Source organism: Cuculus canorus, chromosome 15 (assembly GCF_017976375.1).
Source record: "Cuculus canorus isolate bCucCan1 chromosome 15, bCucCan1.pri, whole genome shotgun sequence".
Lineage (NCBI taxonomy): Eukaryota > Metazoa > Chordata > Aves > Cuculiformes > Cuculidae > Cuculus > Cuculus canorus.
The window spans coordinates 13,501,211-13,529,004 of NC_071415.1; the positions used below are offsets into that span (position 1 = coordinate 13,501,211).

At 38.2% G+C, this 27,794-nt stretch overlaps 1 protein-coding gene across 1 annotated transcript; it reads right to left on the bottom strand.

The window, feature by feature from the left end:
- Position 1: 1 nt before the first annotated feature.
- On the bottom strand, positions 2-27,794 carry DNAAF5 (dynein axonemal assembly factor 5). Its single transcript, XM_009568544.2, has 13 exons — positions 27,268-27,794; positions 26,223-26,407; positions 25,400-25,524; positions 24,879-24,994; positions 22,008-22,240; positions 18,951-19,157; positions 16,669-16,812; positions 12,212-12,380; positions 9,880-10,027; positions 6,778-6,928; positions 5,351-5,507; positions 3,405-3,596; positions 2-2,907 (listed from the first exon to the last, which is right to left on the bottom strand). Exons 1-13 carry the CDS (start codon positions 27,776-27,778, stop codon positions 2,768-2,770), a joined length of 2,478 nt encoding a protein of 825 aa, XP_009566839.2. The 5' UTR covers positions 27,779-27,794; the 3' UTR covers positions 2-2,767.

Sequence of the window (27,794 nt, forward strand, 5' to 3'; positions counted from 1 at the left end):
TGATCCAGCAAAACAGAAAAAAGTAGTCATATGTTTAAATTTTGTTCTACGGATGCAGTAAAAGGTTGAAGCTGAGAAAGCCAAGTCTCACAGAAAATTACTTTAAAATCCAAGTTCATATGCCATCCACAGGAGATTCAATAATAGACAGATTTGAGACATTTGGGTTATATATGTCACATTATAAGCAGTGTCAGCACATTGTTGAAGACCTATGCCTGGAACACTTTCTAATAAAAGAACATAGAGGAGAACATCCAGTTTGTCACACACACACATAAACTAGGATCAGGTTGCTGTTTAACATGTCTCTGGAGGGACTATTAGTTTATTCAATTCACAAAGCTCTCCTGGCTCTGAAGAAAAAAGCTGGTTTGTTGGACGATGCGGAGATTTTTCTTTGGAAGGCATTCCACGGTGGCTTGTTCTGAAAGATAACAAAATGCTCGACATATGCAGAAAAAAACTTGCCCAGCCTACCGAAGGTATCAAGCTTCACAAATACTTCAGCTCTTAGTTTTTATGTACCAGCTTTAGAACATCTTGAAAATCTTTGACAAGGTTTCACCTCAGCTAAGAAGGTGCTCTTCTTTAATCCCACATTTGAAGATGGGTTTTCAAAGATCTTTTCTTTAGGTCACAAGAGTAATTAGAAGCACCTGCATAACATCTGTACTGCAGCTATCGTCATGCTGCAGTCAGTAGTAAAGCATCAAAATTTTGCCAACAGAGGAAGCTGAAAATATTTTCTCTCTAGTAATGTTGTTAAGTAGGATTTGGTGGAATTTCAGGGGAACTTTACAATAAGAACTGGGTTCTTGTTGCAGCTTTAGGTTGCATTAGAAGAACCTGCTGCTTTGTAGTGCTTTGAAACACTATTTTTTTGAGAACAGTAGTGAATGAAAACTCTAAGGACTCTGCTAGGACACTTATGTAGTCTATTTCCAATATAGTTAAATTGGCTTTTTATCATTGATTAGACTAAGAAAGCAATTTTACAGATTCATGGAATGGTTGAGGCTAGAAAAGGCCTCTAGAGAACATGTCATCCAAATCCCCGCCCAAGCAAAGTCAGGTAGAACAGGTTTCCCAGGACTGTGTTAAGCCAGCTTTTTAATCTCCAAGACTGGAGACTCCACAACCTCTTCATTCCATTTAATGTCTTCTAGGGATCTTTATTTAATTCACATTGAACCTTCTCAGAATTTCAGCTGACCCTCCAGTTACAGCAAGTTAAACAATTAATAGTTTTTAGTCAATTAAAATGCTGCTCAATCTAGGAATGGTTCTATTTTGGCTTTTCATGAAATGAAAAGTCAACTTTGGAGACAGTACTTGTGATCCAAAATAAATATCCTGTTCTACAGGAATGCAAAACAGCATTTGAATCCACAAGAAACTACTCAATTATCCTGTATCATTAGTAGCATTGTTCCTTTTTGCTAGAATTTTCAAAGCAACCCAGTATTTTGTGGGGAAGTGGCCATCAGTTTGCATGACTTTGCTTTTAAGCTACGAGTAAGACTGGTCTTGTGTATCCAATAAAAGATCTTCCAAATGTTTCTTTGAGAACATAGGTAGATATCGCTGTAAACAGATCATGCTTTGGTTAACAATTATGTCACAGTTCTGAAAAGGTAAAGTTAGCTCAGAAGCATAAACATCCAGACTTTCTACGGCATAAGGAGTATTATCAAACCCCAGGGAGCTGGTTTTCAGATTGGGCACAAAGCCAAAGCAATTGGGAGTCAGAAGCCACAGTGCACTTCTTGTGTGTAATACAGATAATCAAAAAAACATAATCAGGATCCCCATTTCCCATGATTTGTGGGTGCAATAAATAGCACACTACCCCACAATCACATAAGACAAGAATCTAGAGGCTCACTTACTTTATTACACAGCTGAGAATACGAGACAATTCTAAACCACGCACACTACAAAGGTCTTCTAAAAAAATATATCAAGCCTCAACCTAATACAGCAGAATTCCATTTCAAAGTAATACACAAGCAAATATTGCTTGCTTTCCAAGGCACAATTATATAAACATAAAAACTGCAGATGTGATATATTTAATACAAAAATAAATACTGTTAATCTAAATGACAAAACAGTACATTTCCTCCCGTGTGTAAATATTAATTTAAAAAAGTTTAGCTTTATTCTCAGTTGTGAAATGTAATACAGGGACAATAAAGACTATTCCTCTAGTGATACCTACTCAGAACACATCCCTGTTATACCAGCATAGTAAAGATCAGTACCTAAAACATTATAAAAAATTTGCTGCATTATGCAAGAGAAGTTTGGTTTTTTTTTTTCTGATAATACTGATCCTCAAAGACCTGACTCAGAAAAGTCTGAGTATTATCCAGAGTTTGAAATGCTCCTTGAAAGACTGAGTCCTCGCTGAATTCCATTAATAACTTTGAGATTAGGCTATTACGTTGTTAAATAAATTATCTATCTTAATTATAAACAGAGTCAAATTCCTGAAAAACGTTCTTCTCCTTTAAACCTTCAATCTGAAAAAGTTCCAGTGCAAAGTGAATTAAAACATTGTTTTATTGCTAGCAAATACAAAGAAGTGTTGAAACAACAAAGAACATAAAATGTGCCACTTTGACTTTTAAATGAACTTACAAAGAAGAAAAAACCAAATCCTATTTATTGTTCAGCCTTTCCTAAGAAAATGAAAACGTGAAAGTAATCCAGATCATACAGATTTCACACATGGTTTACTAAGAAGAACATCAGCATTCATTCATAAAGCTGATTCTCTGGCTGACTGAATGTGATGTAGTAGTTGATTACAATAGGCTGGTGTTCGATGTTTATGTACAACTCCTTCAATTTCTTTCACGAGCAGTTCTGGGTATAGGACGCTTCCTTCTTTTAAAACTTCTGTAAAACAAGAATGTGTTTTATAAACCATTAGCCACTCGGGGTTTCTCTACCCAAGTTCCCTCAAAGTACCTGGACGTTGTTCTTCTACAAGTTGCGTGGTCACGACAACCCGATTCCTCCCTCATTTGCCAAGGTCTGTATTTTGATGTTTATGTACTTGATCACAGACACACTAATGAATTCCAGAGAAGCCATCAGGCAAGCTAGGATATGGCCACATCCTGCTGTGGTTAAGTGTTTGTGCTCCAGTCCCCATTTAACATCTATGAAGTCTTCTGATAAAGCAGATATGCTGATGTTCCACTCAGGTGAGTGCTAGATAAAACATTACAATCTGCATACAGGCAAAACGGCTAAGCTCATACTCACTGAAACCCAAAGGAAAGCTTCCAGCCTGTTAGGAGTAGCCTCTAATTGTCTGCCCTACTTTCATATAACACTCGAAAACATGGTTTTAAAAGCATTGTTGAAAATAACATGACTAAAAGTCTTACCTAGAAGTGCATTTTGCGTGTTTTGATCTGGGTCATCAAGATGTATCAGCAGTTCTTGGTACAGAAACTCAATATGACTCTCCATTGCAGATTTCATATCACTGTCCTTGAAGCACTTAAACCAATTAGTTAAGGTGTGAGCAGCTGCCAGTCGTACATCAGATGAAGCATCATCCAGACGCTTTAGAACTTCTGAAAATGAACACAGACATAACCAAACAGCACTGGGAGCAGTGAAGTGGTATTTTGCATTTGAAAAAAATAATGTATTCTGTCATCACTAAAATGATTGTTGCATTTACGACACATTTCTATTTGCTATGTTCAAAAGACAGACCTAGGACATTGCTCCTAAAAGCACACAGTGCACCGTTATTGGATTACGTTGTCAAAAACATTAAAAGAAATGTACAAAATTACTTAGATTAGTTGAACATTCTCTAGCATTCTTTCTAACAAGATACTATGGATGTCCATTAATGCTTTACAGAGGCAGAGAGGAGTGTTTTTATGCTCTATAAAGCACAGTATTTCTTATCAAATATTACTGTTTCCGTGAGTAACTGCATTGCAGGCTATTTGAATATGCAGGATGCAAAGATATACTTTGACAATTGTCTGATCATGTATTTCTCAACATAAAAATGTTTGTTGCTAGATTTCTACTGTGCCATGTAAGAAAACATATCAGTCATTAAGATGCGGCGTTTGAGAAAGCCTGATTTATTTGTTTATACCTCTGAGAACATAAACCCTGTTACACAGCATAGATTATACTTCTGATTCATTGTTTAGCATTTAAACATCATCCTAAGAAGCATAACAGACAATCACTGACATTACAGCACTGTAGCTTCGGGTTTTCTTCTTCCTTTTCTTCTTCCAACCTAATGCCTACTCAGGTCTATTTATGGTACAATGAAATGGTTTGCTCTTGGCACTCAAACACAGCAAAGAGAACAATGTGACTACCATTTATATAATGTATTACTGTTCTGCTTTCACTATAGTTAGAACATTATTTCATATAGTCTAAACTAGGAAGCAGCGAAGATGAAATACTAGCAAGCCTTGTGAAGACCGTAATATTGAGTAAAGTTCCATCTAGTGGTCTAATGCATAATAACATTTGGAATACTCAGTTCTCAGCCGGGAGTGAGAGCATTTCCAGAGGACATTAGCAACATTACACAATACACCAATTGTATAAACTAATACACCACCTCAGGGAAATGAAATACTGCAGTTAGAAAGCAGAAAGGCCTTGCAAGAAGCAAGTGCTGTTGGAGTCACACCCAACACCCACCTACTCAAGCGCTCAACACCTTGATTTTCTAAAATGTGTGTACTTTACACACTTCAAGCATCCTCATTTATCACTTTAAGACCATGTCCTAGTCTCTACAGGATTAAGACATTAAATTGCCTCTCATCTGCAAAAACATTGCTAATGGTATGATTTTGTGCAGCACTTTACTTTTTCCATTTCTTTAGTATCTATAAAATTACTCTATGGGAGCACTACCCAAATAGCTAAAATACCAGATAAGAGAACACAGAAATAGCATTAGAATGTGTGTATGGCATTAGAATGGCTGAGAAACTGAGCCTACATAAAATCTGCCTCAAACTGTTTAAAGCCTTTTTGCTTGCTCTTTAGGTGGGATTAAAGCCAGATGCCATAGCGACAGCAGTTTTTGTCATTCCCTAGCCTGCATCAGTGCTTCCACTGTTACCAGCTGCAGTGAATCTGCAGGTGAGGTGGACAACCTGCACAGTGAATCCTAAAACCATACAGTGGATCTGCCCACTGCTCCAGTACAATGATTTTCATCCTTAAAAGCTAAGCTAACTACGATACTTCAAGTAAAAAAGGAACTGTAATTCTTCACCACGGAGATATTGATTTAAACAAACAAATAAACCAACCAAACTTTTACACTTGCCTGTGTAAATGTTGGTAAATTTATCTTCATCAAACTGCCTCCCGCAGACTTTTAAAAAAACACCGACAATACGACAAGCCATCAGTCGAGCAATTTTCGAGTCTTCATCCATGGCGGCAATAATTTGGGGCATTAGCCCATCTTTGACTTTTACAATCTATAATTAACAGGAAAAGCATAGAAGAAAGAACTTTTCAGTTTCTCTAAACCAACGTGCTTATTGGTTACATCAGCTACCCTTAGGTCGGACCGATACTGACTTGCTTTATTTAAAAAGTTCACTATAAAAGTTAACCTGAAAATCTTGGAATTGCATGGCTCTATTTTTGCCTCTAAGCAAGCTTGAGAAATGAAAATCCATCAGTTGATCATCCTCTTCATGAATCCTTTGTATTTATGCAGATGAGTTTTAAGTAACTTCTAAAAGCTTTAAACTTGCTTGCCTTTTTATTTAAAAAAAACTGTCGGCAAAACTTGAAATAATTTGGAGATGAGGATTATGTGTTTGCCAGTAGATGGTGCTCTTATTCTAAAAGGAAGCTTTTAATTAAAGACTGTTCTAATGCTGTGTTTTAGTAGGTTTTGCTTTAATATGTGCATTTTGTATATGTTAGTGTAAAAAAGGCATTAAGGCACCGATTCAGAAAAAATGTTTAACTTGAACACTAGTCTCTGATATGTTTTTGTATAGGTGAACAATATATTACATGTTTTAAGTTCAGTTAAGGTCTGTTATAAAGACTGGGAACATTTTATAACATTTAATTCCATTTATTTTTTAAAAATGCCCTTGTATGTAACAGATTTCCAGTGCATCATTTCCATATGCTTTTTGGTAGCAAAAAAACTTCAACCTCCTCCCTCAAACTGAATTAATCACTACAGTGGGTAACATTTCTTTCACTGCATTCCTAGTTAGTTCTCCATTTCAGTTTCTACAAATACCCTTCAAGATCCACCTCAAGTCCTCCCCTTCCAGGAATCTTTTAGATTTTATTTTCCTGAGTGGACCTGCAGGCTCCAAGGCAACCAGACAACTTGTCTTTGCCACATTACACAAAGGCATGTCCTGGCTAGCTCCAGCGCTGCTGCACAGGCGCTAGCTAGGCATCCAATAATGCCAAGTACCCCGGTTGTGCTAAGAGCAGTTAGTGTTTTGTGTTACAAAACTCATGTTCTGCTAGAAAAAAAGATCTACAAAATTTGACGATGGTCAGTTCTACAGCTCACCATATAGTTGGCCTCAGGTCTCTTATCAGGGTATTATCATCCATCCACTACTGATGATTTAAATTATTGATACTTAGGAAATCTAAAAATATTACCTACAGTAACGATTTAGTCTTCCTCCCCCCTCCTCCCCTGCATTTAATTTGTCTTCCTGCCTAAAATTTCAAAGTACAATTAATGAGAAAGAGACAATTTACCTCTTCTGGTGAAAGCATTTCACTGTGAATAAGAGCCCAAAGGCATGATACGGCTGTAGTGCGGATGGCAGCTGCTGTTCTTCCAGCATGCCACTGCAGATTAGGAGCTAGGATGTCTTTTATCACAGTCTCAAGGTAGCCAGGGAACAGCCTGAAGCCAAAAATAAGAAAGCAAAATAAAGGTTCATGAGAAAGTGATAAAGAGACTGACAGGATGTAAAAGACAATTTTCTGTCATAGAAACATAGGCAGAAAAGAAAAAAAAATACTCTGAAAAGAAATAAGAAAAATCTTAGAAGCCAAATGTGATTATAATGCATGTGATAAGGTTTTCATAACTTAATTTTTCTAGATAATATTTAAACAAATACCTAACATGCATGGAAGGGGGAGGCCAGACTTTCTCCCACTTCAGGCGATGCCCATGACTCACTGTGTTATCTTGGTAAACTACTTACCTTCTCTGTGTCTCATTTTCTCCATCTGTGAAGTGGAGATAACACCTCATATGAATGCCGTTAGGATTCATTAATATTTGTAAGGCCCTTTGAGACTGTCCAGTGAGAAGTATTTATAATGTGAAAAGTATGAATGCTATTGATGAGACCTGAACTACTGATACTGCAGGGAGTCTGCACAGAACACTTCAGCCTTCCTTTGGCTCAGAAACTAGTCTCCCTCAAGGATGAGAGGTCTGTAGGACTTTCTGATAATGCCACTCCCAATACTAGGATTTTTTCATGACAAACACACAAATACATGATATTCCTGCTGATGTTTCTTCCCCTTCCTCTAGTAAATGGGTTGTTATAATACTAAAAGTTGTTGCAAAAGTCAGCAATCCCTCACATTCATTTAATTCCAGCTCAAACAATTATAAATTAAAAGATATAGATCCTACATACAAGTTAAAAAAGAATTTTCTGCATTAAAAAGACGTGTGCCTGGCCCGTGACTACATAACTAAAGCTCTGGTTATTCCCTGTGCCTTGGAAAAGCAGCTGGCAGTGTGCAAAAGAGCTTGACAAATAACAGGCTAAATCTACCTTGACTCGTGTCCCACTCTGTTCAAACTTCCTGCAGACCTGGACCGCAGCCACCTGAGTGCAAAGAGCACATCCCTGGTGCTTGGCAGAAAGGGAAGAAGTTGCTGCTGACTTTAAAAAAAAGAAATCCTGCCTTTCCAGGATGAATAAGCGGCTTGTGCAGAGTTGTGCCAAGCCACAGGAGGAACATAATGGGTAAATGTTAACAACAAACACTTATCACTAAGTTCTTAAAAAAAAATCCCCACAACAACAAAACAAAATCATCCAGCAATGATACTTCAGCATTAAAATCTTACATAGTACAATATCATTTTTTTCATGATATAATATAATTATATATTATAATATAATTATATCTACTTCTTCCCTGTAACTACCCTTTACTCACTGCAGTTAGACCTTGTCATTCAGGTGTAATTTGACTAAATTACGACTAGCTAGCCTGCCAAACCTTAATTATCTGTTGCACATACACAAACCTGAAAATTTTTATTTTCAGCCTGATGAAAATAGATATCCCTGGCTGCAGCTTAGCCCCTTGGCCAAGGGAGCATGCAGTGTCTAAAAGTCAGAGATCCATTCTTGCTTCCCATCCAGCAGATGGCACTTAAGATTCAGTAATAACAAGAAATCTAATGTCCCACTAGACACCTTTAGCTTTGTCAAAACCCTTTAGATTTATTATTTTAAACATTTTTAAAAATTAATAATTTTCTATTCAAAAAGTTGCCAGAAAAAAATATAACTAATGAACACCATCATTCCAAATTTCCTTTTAACTCCTAAGCTTAACCTCCCCAAACTATCTCTGCTATCTGACCAGTAGCTGCTTCTGTTTTTGATAAAGCCTTTTGTTAAACTGCGAAGAAAGACCAATCCACCAAAACACAAATTCCATCACCATTATGTTAACCATAATGCTATGCTATTTGTGAGAATATTTGTGCTAATGCCTTGAAGTGGCATCAGTAAAGCAATATCTGGCAATTATCTGACTCAGTCATGTCAGATGCAAGAAAAATTAGATGACCGTACCACTGTGTTTAGCATGATAAGTGAAAGCCTTCCTATTTAAACGGTTAGAATGTTTTTAAGGAGCTAAACCAATTACTGCCAGCAGCGACTGCGATTGTGTAACCAGAACTCATTACTACTTCACTACACTATCCCTCATTACCACGAAGCTCTATATTTTGCTGTTGCTGATGCAATTAAGTTCTCCCTCTTTCCATTTTCAAATGGAAAAAAACACATATCAGAATATTTTTCCAAACTAAATGCAGCAGGCACAGGAAAAAGCAGAGCAGACACGGTTTATGCATTCAGGACAACCTTGCAGAAATGTTTGCACTACGAGTTGGCCTAAATTAATAATGACAAAAGACCCACTGCTGGCATTGTTATAAATGGAAGGGTTTTATAAGCACCATAAATTATAGTTAGATTGCACTTGCAATGCATAAATAGTGGAAACAACAGGAGACTTCCATCATCAGTCACTGAGACTAATAATAATTCCTTATCAAACATTTTAAACACTGTGCTATATCATGGGCATTTTTACATGCCCGTTTTTGGGTGTTTTATTGTTTCCTTACAATGACTACAGGCAATGTCTACAGTTTAAGGATTTAGGAGCTGGCTGGGAGGAAAAGAACACCCCTTCCTCCCCTCTCCCCCCTTTCTTTCTTAAAAATCTCCATTTTAGCTTTAAAACATATATTATTTTCAACTACAGCTCTTTATTTTTTGAAAACTATCCAGACGTGTATGACAGCCATTTTAATTCTCCACAGTGGCAGAGGCAGGAAGACTGCAGTGGAGGAAGTCCAAACTTCAATATTTTTTTGTTAAATTATTGCACTCTGGCCTTCTAAGCATTGTTAAAAAATACTGCAAGAAAAATAAGCTGTGTAAGATGGTGGGAAAGTCTTTATTCTCCCAGATATGCTATCATGGACACAATTATAGGGGTTAAATAACTACCATGGTCATTACTTCTGAATGCCACTGTAGTGTTCAAATAACTGTGTGAAATTAGAGCTCTGCTTACCCCCGAGAGTTGACTGTTTCACTCGCTTGCTGGAGCAACTGTGATAAAATTGTAAAAAGTTTTAAACGCATCTGGGGATCTTTGTTTGGCTGAAGGCACGTCTTCAGAATGAGAATAAAGTTATTTAAAGCTTCACCTATGACAGGACCTAGAAAATAAACACATAGAACTTGTTAGTACTCTGCAATAAGTTTTATTTAGCTGTTCAATATGTAAGCGCATTAAAATTTGTAATATGCCTGGTATTAAAATAGTACTTAACTTTCCAGTCCTGCAGAGCAGCTGTTGATGCATCCCTATTGCATCGTATTAGGCAGTGTACGAATACCCAAGCTAACTCTCCACGGGCTCAGGTGCTTGCAGCCTTAGCCACGGCAACACGGTGCTCCCTGAAGATCTGTTTACCCCACACCTCACTTCATAGAATCATAGAATGGTTTGGGTTCAAAGAAACCTTAAAGCCCATCCAATTCCAACCCCCCACTATGGGCACAGACATCTTCCACTAGATCAGGTTGCTCAAAGCCTCATCCAACCTGGCCTTCAACACCTCCAGGCATCCACGACTTCTCTGGGCAGCCTGTGTCAGTGCCTCACCACCCTGACATTAAAGAATTTCTTCCCAATATCTAACCTAAACCTCCCCTCTTACAGCTAAAAAATGTTACCCCTCATTGCATTATGTAGCACAGACATATACAGGCCGTAAACACGCTTTATTCTAAAGCTTCTTGCTGTAGAATGCTCCTTCTGCTCTAGGTCTACACTAAACTACTTTCCTCAGGGCACTTCTTCAGCTTGGCTTCCTTGCAATGCACATTCCAGTCAATCCCAGTCACTCAGAAAAACCTCCCAGAAGGAGATACAACACTTTGGCGTGTCTGATGACAAGAACATTCCTCACACAGAGAACGGACAGACCGCATCCATAACAAGTCCACTAGCATTTAAAATAGCTGGAAATCTAATGTTTAAAACATTAGATTAAAAACAACACCACCCCAACACCCCCCAAATCTTTGCTGTCTAGACTGAAATAATACAGGGTGTTGAACTGCAGTTTGCTAATTTTCCATGCCAACAAGTAGGCCTTTATTTTCACAGCATTTATTCAAAATACATTCATGTGAGTTCTGAGACATTTAAAAGATAATACTATTCTACCCAACTGATAACAGCAAATGCAACAAATGAAAAACAATTTAAATAAACTACATTGCTAATTTCAGCTTAAGCATATATTCCCAAAAAACAGTAAAAAACAGAGAAAATTGTAATGAGTAAATCCGATTATATTGATTAAAACCAATATTATATGTGGGAATGAAAAGAAAGAAAAAAAAATAGCTCTAGGAGCTGCTGTGTCAGACAGAAAACACAGACAATAGCATATTACCAATACTGGAGGCAAGCCAAAATGTTTGCCCAGACATTTGATGATTTATTTAGCATTAAGGAAAACAGAGACAACTGTCTAGAAGTCCCTCGGCCATGGAAATGGAAATGCAAATATACAGAAAAGTTGGCCTCTCAGATCCTGCACTGAAAAAACTTTTTATTTTGAATCTGTGGAAAGAACAAAAAGTATTTATGCTGCTTGCTGCACAAACCAGTAAGCGCGTGCTTTACATTGGTTTGTTGAGGATTATTAGAGGTTCAAGGATTATATGCAGATGATACAGTCTCTTAAGACATACCTGTCCACATTTAATTATCTGCAGCAGCAATAACAATATGCCACCTGTAGCTGAAGTAACTGCCTACACTCCCTTTTTAACTAACACGAGAGGAAAACACCTAGAACTTTCCATTTTAATCATCTTAAAATGGGTGCCTAGGTGAAAAGAACCGCCTGTCATTGCGCTCCTTGCCTGCAGATGCAATCTGGAGAGTTCCATCAGAGGAATGTTCACTGTGCAGATGTGAAGTTAGGTGAAACGTATGCCAAAGTGTCACTAACCTATATAATGTAATGTGTTCAAGAACATGAGCGAGGAAATGTTCAAACAGAAAGATATTATCTTTTATAAAACTAGTGAATAGATGGAAAAACCAGATAAATTTATGGACACATAAGCTACTTCAGTTTGTCTTCCCATTCTCCTTACCCATTTCATTTACCTGTAAGCATACTTTCACAAAAGTGGTTTTAGTATGTTCCTTGCAGCCAAGAAGTCTTTCAGAATTTGAGCTGCTTCAACATTTTCGGTTTTGCTTATCATATTCTCGTGAAGTTTCTAAATATTACACTAGTCATTAAAAAACACACTGTGTCTGAGGCTACGGAGATTATCACCTTATTTTTTTTTTAGAACTACTAAATAAGTTTTACCTGAATGAGTTGCGATGACCTCTAACTGTAATATTTCTGGAGAATAGCAGGTCCAACAATCATGTGATACTGAAACCCATTCCATGAGCTGAATTATATGCTGCTTATAGAGATAAAGAAAACCATCCAATTGCTGCACTCCTGCTAACGAAGACATTGTTTCCTCTACCTGTTAACACAGAGACAGGGTACTTTCTTAACTGAAACAATATTAAAAAAACCCCAAAAACTTAAAAAACCTCATAATTATACTACAAGAACAGAAGGGACACAAGATTTCTATCGTTTCTACTTGGACAATCAAGACTGAATATTTAATATCTGCCTACACTACATTCATTAACTTTGATTTAAAGTGAAACAATTGCCCTGATTTCAAAATGAAATCTTAAGGAACACAGCAACATAACAAAAAATCCATATGAAAACCTATCCAAAACCTAACCACAATTTCCCACAATCCCATTTAGCAGGCTATGGCAGCTTCCAAAAGCTATTGGTGTTGCAGCTCAGCGAAGATATGGTATTTCCCCTCTTCCCCTTGTTTGGATTTTTTTTTTGACCAATTTTAATTATGCAAGACGGTCTCTCTTTATAGCTGCCGAGAGGGTTCATTTTTAAGTTCTCCAATTCTGTTGCTTAGGAGAAGTACCCAAATTCACTGTTACCTTTGAAATATCTTCTTCATATTTACATTTAGACTTTTCGATGAGACAGGCAAATAAAACATAGATAAAAGACCTATTCAATGGATTCCAGGCATGATCATGCTTCGCAAAGCAGCATATAGACTTTTTTTTTAATCACCTGTAGCAGATTATTTCAAAGCAAAGGAAAATTTGGTTTTATAATTCCTGAAGACTCCTACCAGACTTATAAAACCTCTCTAAGGAAGAGAATAAAAGCATGCAGAAAGCAGCATCTATAGCCTTAATGACTTTGGCGTACAGTGAATCAAGAATGAGGAGCAAGACACCATTAGAAACCCTACAGAGAAATAACATCATCAGCGTAGCCAGTTCTAGCAGGGAAAGATGTAGTGCAGCGCTATAAGTGACATCTTTTGACTTCAAGTGGTTCAGTACAGCTACAAACTGTAGTCATATTTTTAATATTTTTAAACTGAACTCAACCATACAAGTTAGCTGAAACATGTCTAGGACCTTTAGAATCTTACAGACTAATCACTCGCCAGACAAAAATGTTATTATGGAGGCACCAGATGTGGAGAAAATAAATGAGATTTGGAGGAGAGTAAAAAAAATAAATGAGGATTTGCTAAGGACAAAGGTTACTTTTAAGCAGGTTTGCCTGCCTCAAACACAATAGATTTCTCCTTTCTGGAAGCATTCTGCCAGCCAGCCAAAACAAATTCAGAATAACTTGTATGTAAAACATTAATTTATCTGTAAATTGTTTGGAACATTTTACAGGCCACAATGTGTCAAGATGGAAACTGTTCTCCATTATTAATCCAAACAGAATCTGCAAGATGGTTTTTTCCCATGGAACAAGAGAGATACAAAATAATACACTGTTCACAGGTGACTTTAAAATAAATTCTTCATGTAGTTACAAGAGTGCAATTATTAAAAAGAGAATAAATTAAATATGCCAATAGACTGATGCATATCTTCTCATTAAGAAGAGTCTCACAGCTAAAAAGAAAAGTCCACCAACCCCCCCCAAAAATAGCCAAGGTGATTTTCTTTCCTAACTAGTTTAATGATACATTATGTACACGCTAATAACCAACCTGTGCTGAAAGAAGAGCCAAGATAGCACAGGCTACTGATAACGAACCAAAATCTTAGCTTTAAGTCACCAGCTAAACCACTGACAAGCTCAATACAGGCTTAACAGGCTCTAACAACTGATATGGCTACAGCCTACTTGGGGCTGTAAACCATGCTCCTCATCACGATACTGAAGTGCTCTGTTGGTGGTCTTCATCTTTCTCCTTTGCCCCTGGCAACGAGACACGCTGATAAACGCAAAGCAAAGGGGCCAAAAATCAAGCAAGTAGGAGGAGTAGCAACACTCACAATCAGCTCAAGTCACTTGTGCTCTCTGATATCTCTGTGATCTTCTGTCCCCTTATAGTAAAGCCTGAATTGAAATTCTAAAATGCAAAGTTTTGAATAACTTATATTTATACTCAAAATCTTTTGATCCTGAATACAAACTATTCCAAACGACAAATTTATAGCTGGGATGCTAGATGCAACATGTTTGTTTTATATGGTCTTAAGCTATTGAACAGGGATGACTCGCCTTCTGCAAGTTGTACAGCTCACTTTGAGGTTTTAGAATAGTCAGTAATTGGTGATTTATTTTTTGTTTAAATCAAGTCATATTTGTCTTAGAAAATCTGGAAAGAAGATTACATAATTGCAATATTTCAGATTTGTCAATCTCCTAGCTAAAAGAATGGCTAATGAGAAAAAGGATTCTCTTCCAAAGTACTGTCAACTTTAAAAATCATCTTTAACTGTAGGAACATCTTGAACTTTAAGTAATATTGAGAGATTAACTCCCCTGTATATGAAAATCAGGATTTATATCCATGACACTGTTTTCTTTGTAGGAGTATAAATTTGTGAAGTTTTAAATAGGCATTACTGACTTTATACACTACTGTTAGGGCTAAACAGATAAGATACTGCAAAATAGATCAGATCCATCTGTCCAAGGCTTACTTGGACAGTCTGTTTGTGCAAAAAAAACAAACCCCAAATCTCCAAAAATCCCACTCTCATACTGTCTTTCCATGAGACAGATCTTCATGCCATACCTCTTTGACTTGCAAAGTCTTTTCAATAGGTGTTTCAAGCTTTGTTCTATTTTACTTCCTTCAGAATAGGTTTTTAAGTGCATGCTTCCTTAGAGGTAGTCTGACAGCTATGGGGCCATAAATACTGATGCTATGCAGGCTTTTGGAATACCATGCCTGGGAGCAAAAGGAAAGGAAGCAGAATAGCCATCGCTATTTCAGGCACACGTTTGATAGAAGACAACCTGAATAGGTCACAATTGTGCTACGTAAGGACGGCTTGATGATTTATATGATATTTAGCTTGGGGAAAGAAAGAGGAAGAGAGAAATAAGGGGGTGAGATAATGATTAGCCAAAGAAGCTCATCTATTATCAGAGTATCTACAGATGTTCTGGATTTTAAAGCATTCCTGCAACTTCTAAGCTTTTGGTTCTCATGGAGAGGTGAAAAGGTCAACTACTGTAAAGTCAGTCTGATTTTTGCCTAAAGATAAAAAAATTGATTATGAAACTGTCACATTTTAAGGTTAGTAGTGCTCTTGATGTATCAGTGAATAGTTCTTTAGTAGTCAGAAAATAAATTTGAGTTTTTTCCTGGCCACTTGTGTGCTCCTGCATATAAACTAACATCAACATCCAGTGACTTACATCCACCTAAAAAGTAAACATCAACTGTTCAACCCACACTAACAGCATGCCCAAGACTTTGTAGAATCCAGCCACAAGTACAAACTCTTGAACACCTCCTGTCCCAAAACTTTACCTTAACCACAGCCCAGTGATTAATACCACCCAAGTAAGGTGCTCTTCTAAGCCAATGGCAGCCCTCACCCAACTGTGAGCTTGCAGTGTAGCAATAAGGCCAACTCCCAAGTTTCTCACCCGAGTAGTACCCTTTCCTGTCATGTCAGCTGAACTCAGATATTAACCAGATTTCTGCAGATCACACTTATGTAGGAGCTAGTACTTGCCTTAGAAATATCAGTGTACATTCTAGTCTCAATGTGTTTGCAGGATGCAACAGTACATTCAGCTCTTCTTGCACTACTACTGTCTTAGACTTTAACCTCAGCTTTAATCCCGCTCTAATGCTAGCACTACCCCATCTTCCCACTCCACAAAAGAAATAACCTATAGGGCCATAGTGTCTCTTGCTGCTAGACTTACAGTCCCATGGATTTGCAGGAGTCAACATTAAACTGAGACCTTCAAACTGTTGTCTGGAAATACCGAACAGCTATGCACTGTTTTATCAGGCAAAGCAGAAACATCAATATTTTGACTGTCAAATTTTTATAACGTTCATAGATCTTTCAAGCTTCATAGTGACTTCTAAACATTAACTAACAACCAGAACAGTGCCATACGGCCAGATCTTTGCAGAACAGTTTTATGACTAAACACAGTATCCAAGTATTCCCTCGCGCTTCTTTCAATCTAACAGAGTAAGTCTGATTAATTTAAAGTTATATCTAAATGTTTAACTACTACGTTTCTATATAAATTTGAAACACCAAATAATTTCAAACTCTACTAGTCTTTGTGGATGAGCTCTTAGCCAAGAATTTCTGTGGTTTATACCTAATAGCAAGACACACAGTTATGCCTCCGTTTAGACAAAGTGTCTCATCAATAGTAAAAATCAGAAGCACAATGAAACATTAAACCAGCTCATAGTTTACCTTTTCTTTCAGGTGCTGAGAACCTGCTACCGCCATTATTGTCACCAAAACCTTCATTAGCTGCAAGCTAATTTCTTTGCAGTCCTCCTGGCATACTTCAATCAATGCTCGTACACAACAAAGCAACTGCTCCATATAAAAGACCTATTTTGTAATGAAAGCATACATTTATTACGTTTTGTTAGAAAATACAACATTTTCTTTGACGGACAGATACAGGAAAAGACAGCAATAAAATCTGAGCACTGCATAATCTCCTAAATGGGTAACACGTTGCTAATTTCATGTTAGTTTTTTTAATTATCTATACTCTACTTTCTATAGAATACGATGTAATCTTCCTCCCACACCACTTGTTTGTAATTACCTTGTCCCATTAACAAAACAAATGACTCTGCTCTTAATCACACAATGGCTCCACTGTGAACAAAAACATCAGCATTTCAGAAGGCTTACTGATAGCACTTTCTCTTTCTGAAGTGTAATTTGTTAATTAATAGCATATTTTTTACGATTCTTTCAGATTTTATTCTACGTTTGACTATTTTGAATAGAAAAACAATGGTTAAATACATAAATCAAGTAAACCTGAGCATCTGGCTTTCTCTCAACCAATTAATCCCATTTGATGCAATACATTGCATGTTATCTTGATCCAGCTGATACCAGTTGAAGCCAATATTGTTGTCAATTAGCTTGCAATAACTTCTATGATGAAATGCATCAGATATTCCTTGGCCTTCAGATTACATTCAACGAACAGAAGGGGCCATTGTTACAAATTAACTTCCAAAAAATAAATCAAGTCTAGGAATAGGTTAGCTGTAAGTGTTATTAATCTCACGGACACGGTCAGTCCTTAGCTAACCAGTGTCTATGCAGCACTCGCCATGTAAAATAGAGAAAGATTGTTTTCCAAGACCAAAAGCTAGAAAAATTCTAACAAATGCTTCAGCTGCAGATGAATGTGTCTACTGTATCTAATGCCAAATGGAAGTGGTAAGCTTAAGACCTCATTGCAATTTTGCAGATATACTTCAGGGAATTATTATTTCAACAATCAGGTTACAGTGCTTCCAGTTATATGAGTTTCTAATCAGCACAGGCCTCATGGAGATTAAGGTTAATTCCTGCATCACTGGTACATATTCCATTAGGGAGAAAAACTAATGAAGGAAGAACTTCAAACGTATATCTGACATTGGCTCAAAAAGACAATTACGCCAGGTTCAGTCTACACACGAGTAACTGTTTTAAAGGGAAGCCTGCATCTGACATGAAGTCAGTTTTCTGAAGGCACAGCACTGGGCCTTTTTCGGTCATCTTAAAAGCAGAGGCCTAACAGACTCTTGGTGGACTGAAAGATGGGATTTCTTTTGTAGGGGAAACTGTAGGGATTCTTCTCCCACACCTCTAACAGATTTGTTTCTGTATCCAAGAAACTGAAGGAAAGAAAATAATAATACTGGAAGTTAACAATCTCCATTCCACATTGAAGAGAACCACTCACCTCCTGCTATAGCAATTGACTAATATCCTTCACGTGGTAAAATAAAAATGTTCTTTGGCTCAGCTATTAGTTATGGATACACTTGGAAGCAAATTCCTATTTATAAAGGTCATTCTCCTAGATTGTCACTTAAATAAAAGCAACCACGCCCAACAGTTTACAAAACATGCTCCTAAATGCACACCTAAGTGTACTGGTACCTTTAAAACAGAAAACAGTAACAATACAAAATAAAAATAAGATTACATGAAGAGGGAAAGTTTATTGGGAAACCTGACACACCAGTTACAATCAACTGTGAAGAGTTTTCAGTTATTTTTACTTAAAAGGATTGAAATATGATCTTGTTTGGATTGTGAGCACAAGGTGTTTCAAAACAGGTTAAATTCTGCCTCTGGATAACCAAGGTAGTCCTCTACTAGTACAGTACGTACTAATCAGCTTCTTCTCTCTCTGTCATGCCTTTTCACTTCCCTCTCACTATCTATTGCAGCACTTCTCAAACTGGAACCCATGTCTGCTGAGAGGATGGATGGCTAGCAAGGTTTTTGGAATAGCAGATCCAACCAGGAAATCACAACACAGGTCAGGGAGGACAGGAAGCTCCCGTTTTGTCTCAAGACACATGTCCACAACTATATCCTGAGATAGGGCAAGGTAGGTGTACAAAGGAGGGATAGGAATGAGAGCATTTAGGAAGAGTACAGGGAAAAAATAAGTTGGAGAACCACCAGTCTAAAACTTTAGTTGTGTGTTGTCCAGTTATCCTTACCTCTTCAGATCGTTGACAAACCTGTGACAGTGTGTTGCCAAGATCGGTCAAATGAGGCTGTAAGATTTCTTTTGGACTACCTCGAATCACTGCAGTTAGAACCATGATACAAGATGGCTTAGGTGCCTTCCCAAAGGCTGATGTGATTAATCTCAGTGACACCTTAGGGCTGACAAACGTTCCAATTAATTCTGCTGCTTTCATGCACTGAAAAAAGAACGGGAAAACTTGAGGATTTTCCTGAAAACATAAAGACCATTCAACATATCATGGGCTTTTTCTTTTTATGATTCCAGCTGTTATTCTAAATGCATCAGCAGTTGCCTTTTGGGCCTTTTCCACCCGCTTAGTAATGATTATATGCGTGAATAAATTTTCTTGACATGTGTTCAGTAAGCACATAATAAGGCATGCAAGCACTCTTCTCAGCATCTGATAAACTTCCATGAGAAAGTAATGTACAGAAACGAAGTGTACAACTTCCAGTGTAAAAAAGTCTCTAGTTTAGAATAACCAGATGTTGCAGATTTAGTGTTTTAGCATTTTACCCTCCAAATGCTGTTCTGAGGAAGGCTCTCAATGAACCCACCACCCGTCTATTAAAAGCAACACCAATAAAACCCTGGAAGAGGAATTTCTTTGTTATTGTACTATATTTTGACACTGACAATAGAGATCTGGTTTAGGGTAGAAGCACTACCATGGGGGAACCGCCCATCGCTTTCAAACTCTTACTTCAAATGAAAAAGTTTAAATTATTGTGTATTCCCAGTGACAGTCACACTCTTTGACCCCATCTCTGCCTTGCACACTTATTAGTATATTGCATTCCACATGAAATATTGTCTCACCAGAACTTACTCCCTGACTGATGCCCAGTATTTACCATCAGGGGAATTGATAAATATACAGACAACTGCTGCGCCATTACCTGTGCAACAGGAACATTCTTTTCCTAACCCCTTTATTTAACAGTTGGCTCATTTGCTCAATTACAAAAGCATATTCCTCTTTGTATATAGTTTTCAGCCTAATGATTTAGCCATGGATTTTTAATTGTACCTAATTAATACTTGAATCTTCCAAGTTTGTTTAAAGCTCAGTGGGAGTATGTAGCTATGAATTCTACAGTTTAAATTTGCACTAAATATAGCTGTTTCTTTCCAGAGGGGTGAAGACTCAAAACAGTTACAGTAGTCTACTCTATGCAGATGTGAACCTTGTCCTCTTCATTTACCATAGAGAAAGAAAAGTACCCTTAGCACTCTGAAAACTGGAAAAGGACAATACGTTTACATTGTTCAAAAACAGGAACTGAAATGTGTGGATCACTCTATCTACTCATTCGAATATTGAAGAAAAGAAAAATAAGAAAAGAATAAACAGAAAAAAGGATAAGAGACCATCTTGTCTTTTATACATCTCATTTTGTATTATTAGGCTGGAAAAAGATGTGCATGTTTTCCAAGTTGGTGGCTGCTCTGAAATGGGTTCTACTGTGACAAATGATAAGAGATAGTCACAATATCCTGCGGTGCAGCATCACTAAGGAGATAAAAAGTATTTATAAACAAAAGTTGCTGAATCTTACATTTTGGCACAAGGAGGAGTAAAATTAAGTACAGAAACTATCCTCTAAATGGAAATAAATCTCTTGGAAGCACCTGTGATTAGTGATGCAGTTCTAAGAAAGAGGTCAAAAAAAGGAAAGAGAAATCTACATGCTGTGTGAACACATACTTTTGAATTTATATTTATAGCAATAAGCACTAGATAGGGAATTTGACCAGGACAGAAGGGCCATGTGGGTTTTTTCTTCTAATTAAGTTTTCTTATAAATTTTATACAAGTTCTAAGGAACTTGAAAGCTGCATGCCCACAGTGGCATATCTCTTCTTACTTCTTTCCTAAGGCCTGTAGACCCCTTTTAGAAACAACAAGATGACTTTTGACAGTATTCCAGGTTTACTTCTTTCTACTGTTGAACAGTCTGTAACTGGCTTAGTTTACAAGCCCAATCTCACTGTAAGGTGATAACAGAGTAAGAACTGGGGAAAAGAAAGGCTAAATACAACAAGAAATTGCAGGGAAGAAAAAAAGGAGGAAAAGGATCATTTCAGAAATGGATTTCATGGTTTATTTAGCTCAACTCATAGAAGGAACCTACAGCAAAGCCTTGTTTAGGAAACAAACTTCTCTCACATTGGTTGGACTATTTGTGTCCAGCAAGTAGAACACATTCTTCCAGTTTCCCAAAGCAATAGAATTTCCCAATACAAATAAAATTTGTAGATTTAGATTAAGTTACAAATTACTTTTTCAGATTTTTTTGGGTACACATAGTTGCTTTTGTGTAGAAACATGAACAGAAAATTTTATCTTAGAATTGTAAAAACCTGTATATCACCTGTCTATCCTAAATTCATCTAATATGTCTTCAACTACATCTGTTTTATCGATTTATTGTTGATCAAAGTGTTGAGAGCATAAACCGTTAGAAAAAACAGTACTAATTATCTCACAGAAAAAACATCAGGGGAAAAAGGTATTTTATGAGTACAAAGTCAAGTATTCAAACACTGAATATATGTATCACATGGAATAAACATACCTCAATGTTTGGTTGGAATTAAGGTTGGATTATGCAGCAGAGGGAGATAAGTGAAATTAACTTGAAAGGGCGTGACCTGCACATTTTTTAAGATGGAATTTGTTGCCCCAAGGCTTTTATACTTTAATCCACTGCGTATGATTTTTAAGGAGATCATTATCAATGCTTCATGGGGTTGGCGTATTAACTGAACAGTATTTAATTAACCTTACTATTGGTATTCATACCAGTAATACAATAATACATGTATTTTAACATAGTAATTAAGTAAGTAAGTATAACATTCACATGTTTTTAACATCCATAAAAATCTGAGCCTGATCCTTCAGTCATGGGCAACTTCCAGTGACCTGAGGTAAGGTCAAGCCTCAGAAGACAGACTCAGGAATATAAAGGATAGGGTCTTAATTCAGTGTACAACAGATACTTTAACAGATTAAACTTACATTTTTAACCACATTACTTTCTTCATCCAAGCATGCTTGGTACAAAGTCCTAAGCAGCAGCTCCATGTGCTGCGTTATGTGATCCTCTGCATGTAGCAATAACGTATACAGAAGCTGAGATGCTTTTATTCTTGTGCTTTCAACCCAGTCTGTTATATCATGACAGAGACCTGGAAGAATTTTGGAGAGGTTTCTGGACACAAGTTCCCGACAACCTAGTCCTGGTCGAGCCACTGAAAGAAAAAAAATATAAACAAAAACAAAACAAAGAAATATCTAAGGAAAAGCAAATGCACATTAATCCTTAGAAAAGTTTAAAGGCTAAAAAAAAATAAATTGAAACACATAGGGATAAAACAGAAGCAAGTCTTCTGCATGCAAACATCACAGTATCACCCAGTTAAATGTAATTTGTAGGGGAAAAGAAAGGTAGAAGTCACAAACAGCGTAGGAGACATGAACTGCAGTAAACCAGGCATGCCAATTGAGCCCTCTAAAGGAAAAGGTTAAAAGCGTATCTAGCAAATTAAAAGCAGAAAGAGTACTGTGACTTGTACAGGTGCAGTGCTGTATAACAGGTGAAGCCAAAAAAACTGGTATTATTCTAAAAGTCACAGCTATTTTACAACCATCAGGACATGAATGTGGCTTCTTTTGGCAAGAGAGGATAATAGTTTGGATTATGAAAATTGACAATGAATAGCTAAAGGTCAAATAAAGAAATCGACTTGAGACAGCAAATATAGCGTGGCATCCTACTTGGCCTGAGGCACAATTTTGTTTAAAGAATTTGGACCATCTTTATCAGCAGTTCCTTCATTTCAGATGTCCAAATGCAGGCATTTATCCCTGCAGCTTCTCCTGTCAAAGACTTCCCTGCTATAAACTCTCTTCACCTATACCCTAAGGCAACGACTGCTGTTGCTCAATGGAAAGTTATTCAGTTGGTTGGATGACAGCAGGTATGAGGTCTAACTCTACTCTTCCTCGGACCTGCAAGATCTGTCATCCTGAGATCAAAGCATGAGGAGCTCATATGTCAGCTTCATTAGCCTGAGAGACTGGCAGAGATAATTAAGTAAAATGTACTATAAACTCACAGTTGTAAAAAGATAATCCAGGACGTTAAGTAAGTCAGAAGAACTGGCAATAAATTGTTAAAATACAGCATTATCATATTATAGAAAAATACAAATGTGTGTGGAGGGGAAACATGGGGGAAGGACTCACATGACAACTAATCCATATACACAGTCTGTGGTAAGATACCACAAATCATTACATGAGACTAAGATACACTAGTGCCTTTGATAAAGTTTTGTATCTGTAAGACTAAGTAGCCAATTGCCCTTTCTTCTCATTTTTCTTCTCTTTTGACACATAAAGTCTGACTATTAATAAAACATACAATTTGGTAGTAAAGATAAGAGGTAGGAAATTATATCTTAGTCAGCAATCACTCTGGACTCAAATGAAAAAATTATCAGGTCATTCCTTTAAAACGTTCTTTAGTTACGTAAACACACACACACATATGTCTGTGTACCTACGTCACATTCAGGCCTTAACTGCATCATTCAACCAAGCAAGATGCATGAAAAGTCAATTAAATGCTGGGCTGGAATGTTTCCCAAATTTGTAAAGCATATTTATTATGCCAAGAAGATTATTTCAGAGAGTACATATCATTTAATTACGAAGTACTTGATAGACCTCTCTTTCAAAGAAACCCCAAAACAACAACAAAAAAACCCCACCACAACAAAGCCCCAATATACACACACAAAACCCAACACAGACCAGGAGAAAACTAAACAAGGTAACAGTATTAGCAACAGAAATGAAAACAACCATTGCAAGGACCAGCACAAGAAACCTTTTATGAACTTCATTATATCCCAGTCATTACAAAATAAGTGACTGAACTTCATCAGTTTACGTATGTTAAAGAATTCTCTGTTTGCCAAAAAAAGAAATAAGTTTCTGCCATCACTAGTGGAAGTAAAAGCATTCTTTACCATTTACAAATCCCTGAGGTAGTATTACACATAAAATAAGAAAGAAAAAAATGGAAAGGATAACAGATCAACTTGACTGTCTTCAAACCTAAACATCTCAGTCAAACCAGTCAGCATTATGAAGTGTTTCCCCTTTCATTCAAGCATTACTGAGTAAAACAACTTTAAAGGGGAAAAAAAAAGTGTAACTTCAAAGAAGAAAGGACTCCGGAACCCACTGTCATCGGAAGGATTTTGCTGCTAGGTACTCTGTGATGTGATTGTCAGGTAGGCACAAGTCAAGCATGAACCTGTTTTTTCACACCGAAAGAGCTTTTGTTCTGTTAAACATGAATATAGGAATCAATAAATGACCCATTTAAATCCTCTCTATTGCCAACACCTATGTGCATATTTTCAAACATTAACTTTATGAACCTGACACAGGAAACAAGCTTCAAGCTACTGCAAACACACTGTTTTAAAGCTACCTATAAATCACATGGTACCACAAAGTAATCTCTGCCGCATATCTTGGGGTTTTTTTGTGTATAATAAAGGAAATTGTTTCTGTTCACTGCTTTACCTCTTTTTCAGCACAGGCATTTCCATGTATTCTTTCTCCAAAATGCATTTTGGGATTAATGGAATAAATAAATGTAGTTACTGAACAAATGTCTTAAAATTAATATAAATAATATAAATAATTTAATGTACATATATGCTATATATTTATATATACATCCTACCTCCTTACATTAACTAATATTATATTGTGTAATGAATATTACACACCTTGCTCTGCTGTTATTACTGCACTGCAGCTCTCAGAGACTATTCAGGAAGTAAAAAACACTTTCAGTGCAACACTTACCTCCTTTGGGATAATGAGATGGAGGAACACTAAAATCCATCTTATCCTTCAGATCATCTTCATTCTCTTTCTCCCACTGCAAGCCTATCATTTCCCAATAAGTGCAGGCCAGTTTCCTAGGCATAAAATTACAGTCTTATACCATTATGACCCCAAAGTAAAAACATTCTAAAATGAGACTTCCAGAAATTCTGACTTCTTAGATTCAAATGGGAGGATGGGAAATATTCCTGCCATTTAACTTAGGCACATTAAGTTGAGAGCTTATGTTTCTTTTGCACTCAGTGGACAGAGGTCATCTTTTCCAAGGGACAATTCTGTCTCTGTCTCTCTCTGTCTTTATCTCTCTCATACGAACTTACACGTAGCATAAAAAGACAATATAAAAAAAGTTACTGAGGATAACGCTATAATTCTGGATTTAAGAAAAAAAATGAAAAAAGTGGGTTTATTTCCTCCAAGCAATACGCCTGAGAACACAGAATCATTTCCACATATGACAAAAAAAAAGTTCTGCTTACGTATTCTCAGGAATTTCATCAGTAAAGCCGCCAAGTAACAAAGGGATCAACTTGTGAAAATAGGAATATCTGTCTCGTAGGTGCAACAACCATTCTCCAATGACAGTTATCACAGCGTGCCGAACCTACATGGATACAGAAAGACTATATCAAAAACATCAGGAAAATACTGGAAAAAAAGTAGTATTCGCTTTTAGTATAGAAGACTTGGTAAATTCCATCAATTGCCTCAGAAGAAATGACAAGAACCCAGAATTTCCTCACTTGCAACCACTTCTTAGGCAACACACAAGGCATCATGCTCCCTCTTGTGTTCTCACTTTGGCTTAGTTACTCTTAGACCATTTGCTGCACAATAGCACATCTCTGAGAGAAAGACAACATACTGACCCACCTCAGAAGACTAAATTCTTGTGGCTAATATCTCTCTGGGAATGTACAAAATGTTTATTTCTCTGGAATTTGATGCTTTTCTACCTGATCTTCAGAAGACAATTTTCTCTTTTCATCATAAAGGAAGACTACCACAGAGATACGACAACATTTAAGACAGAATTGAAGGCACCCACTAAAATAAAAAGGTGCCTACAAGCTTCAACAGCCTGCAGAATAACACAGCAGCTGAATAGATCATCCTCCTTGATTTTGGATAGCTTACAACTGATGATGCTAGTATGCGATACATTTAAATATTTCAACTGAATGAATGAAAGCTAAAAATGGAGGGGAGGGGGAAGGAAAACACACACACAAAAAAAAAAAAAACCCAAACCAAACAGATTTAAAATAAATCCAGGAAAAAAAAGCAAAAAGAAAAGCACACCTTGGGAATCTCATCAAATAACCTCTGGGCCAGATGAGACAGAACATCATCCACAGACTTTCCATTTCCAAACTGTATCACTGTTCCGGTAGCTTGAATTACATCAACACGGACTCTGTAGTGCTGGTGCGAAATTGTTTGCATTAAGGGTTTTATCAGCGATTCTGACTGCATATGGAAGTGCTCTGTTAGGGCAGAGAGACAGAAACTTCAAACATGCCTTTCTCCATGTGGGTGATACATCACAGAATAGTTTGGGTTGGAAGGGATCTTAAAGCCCATCCAGTTCCAACCCCTGCCGTGGGCAGGGACATCCCACTGGATCAGGCTGCACAAGGCCCATCCAACCTGGCCTTGAACACCTCCAGGGCACGGGGCAGCCACAGCTTCCCTGGGCAACCTGGGCCAGGGTCTCACCGCTCTCACGGTGAAGAAATTTTTCTTAATGTCCAGTCTAAATTTGCCCCTCTCCAGTTTATACCCATTCCTCCTTGTCCTATCACCACAAGCCTTTATGAATAGTTCCTCCCCAGCTTTCCTGTAGCCCCTTCAGGTACTGGAAGGTCCCTGTAAGATCTCTTCGGAGCCTTCTCGTCTCCAGGCTGAATAACCCCAACTCTCTCAGCCTGTCCTCGTTTGGGAGGTGCTCCAGCTCTCCAATCATCTTTATAGCCCTCCTCTGGGCCCATCCTAAAAGCTCCATCTCTTTATGTTCAGGATTCAAGAACTGGACACAGTATTCTAGATGAGGTCTCACAAGAGAGGAACAGAGGGGCAGAATCACTTATGTCACCCTGCTGGCCACGCTTCTTTTGATGCGGCCCAGGATATGGTTGGCCTTCCGGGCTGTGAGCGCACACTGCTGGCTCATGTCAAGCTTCTCACTGACCAGCACCCCCAAGTCCTTCTCTGCAGGACTGCTCTCAAACACATCATCCCCCATCATGTCCTGAAAACGGAGACTGCTCATCTCCCTTCCTCTCTCCTGGTCGCATTCTTGCACCCTCCTACCTGTCCCTACCCCGTCCCCATCCCCAGGCCCCACCTGGCACGGCCTGGGCGCAGGCCACGGCGCACCTACAGCTCTCTCGCCTGACCTCGGGGTAGGGGTCGAGGAGGGCGGCCTGGAGGACCCCGATCACGTCAGTGAGGAAGGGCGCCACGGAGGCCCCGCAGCGCTGCAGCAGCAGCCCCAGCAGCCGCACGAGGCCGAGGCGCAGCTCCTCGCTGGGCTCGAAGGCCTGCGGCGGGCACAGGCGCTGCGCCAGGACCGGCAGGAGGACGGGCAGCGCCTCGCCGGGCCGCTCGCCGTGGCTGAGCCCGTGGCACAGGAGCTGAAGGGCGAGCTCCCGGCACCGCTCCGCCGCGTCCCCGGCCAGGCACCGCGCCAGCGGCCGCACCAGCTGCGCCCCGAAAATCTCCTGCACGGCGGCGGGCTCCTGCACCTCGGCCCGGATCGCCTCCAACGCCCGCACCCGCGCCGCTCGCCCGCTCTCGGGCTCCTGCAAGCAGCGCAGCGCCCGGCTCAGCGCCGGGGCCGCCTCGGCCGCCGCCATGCCGCGCAGTTGCTAC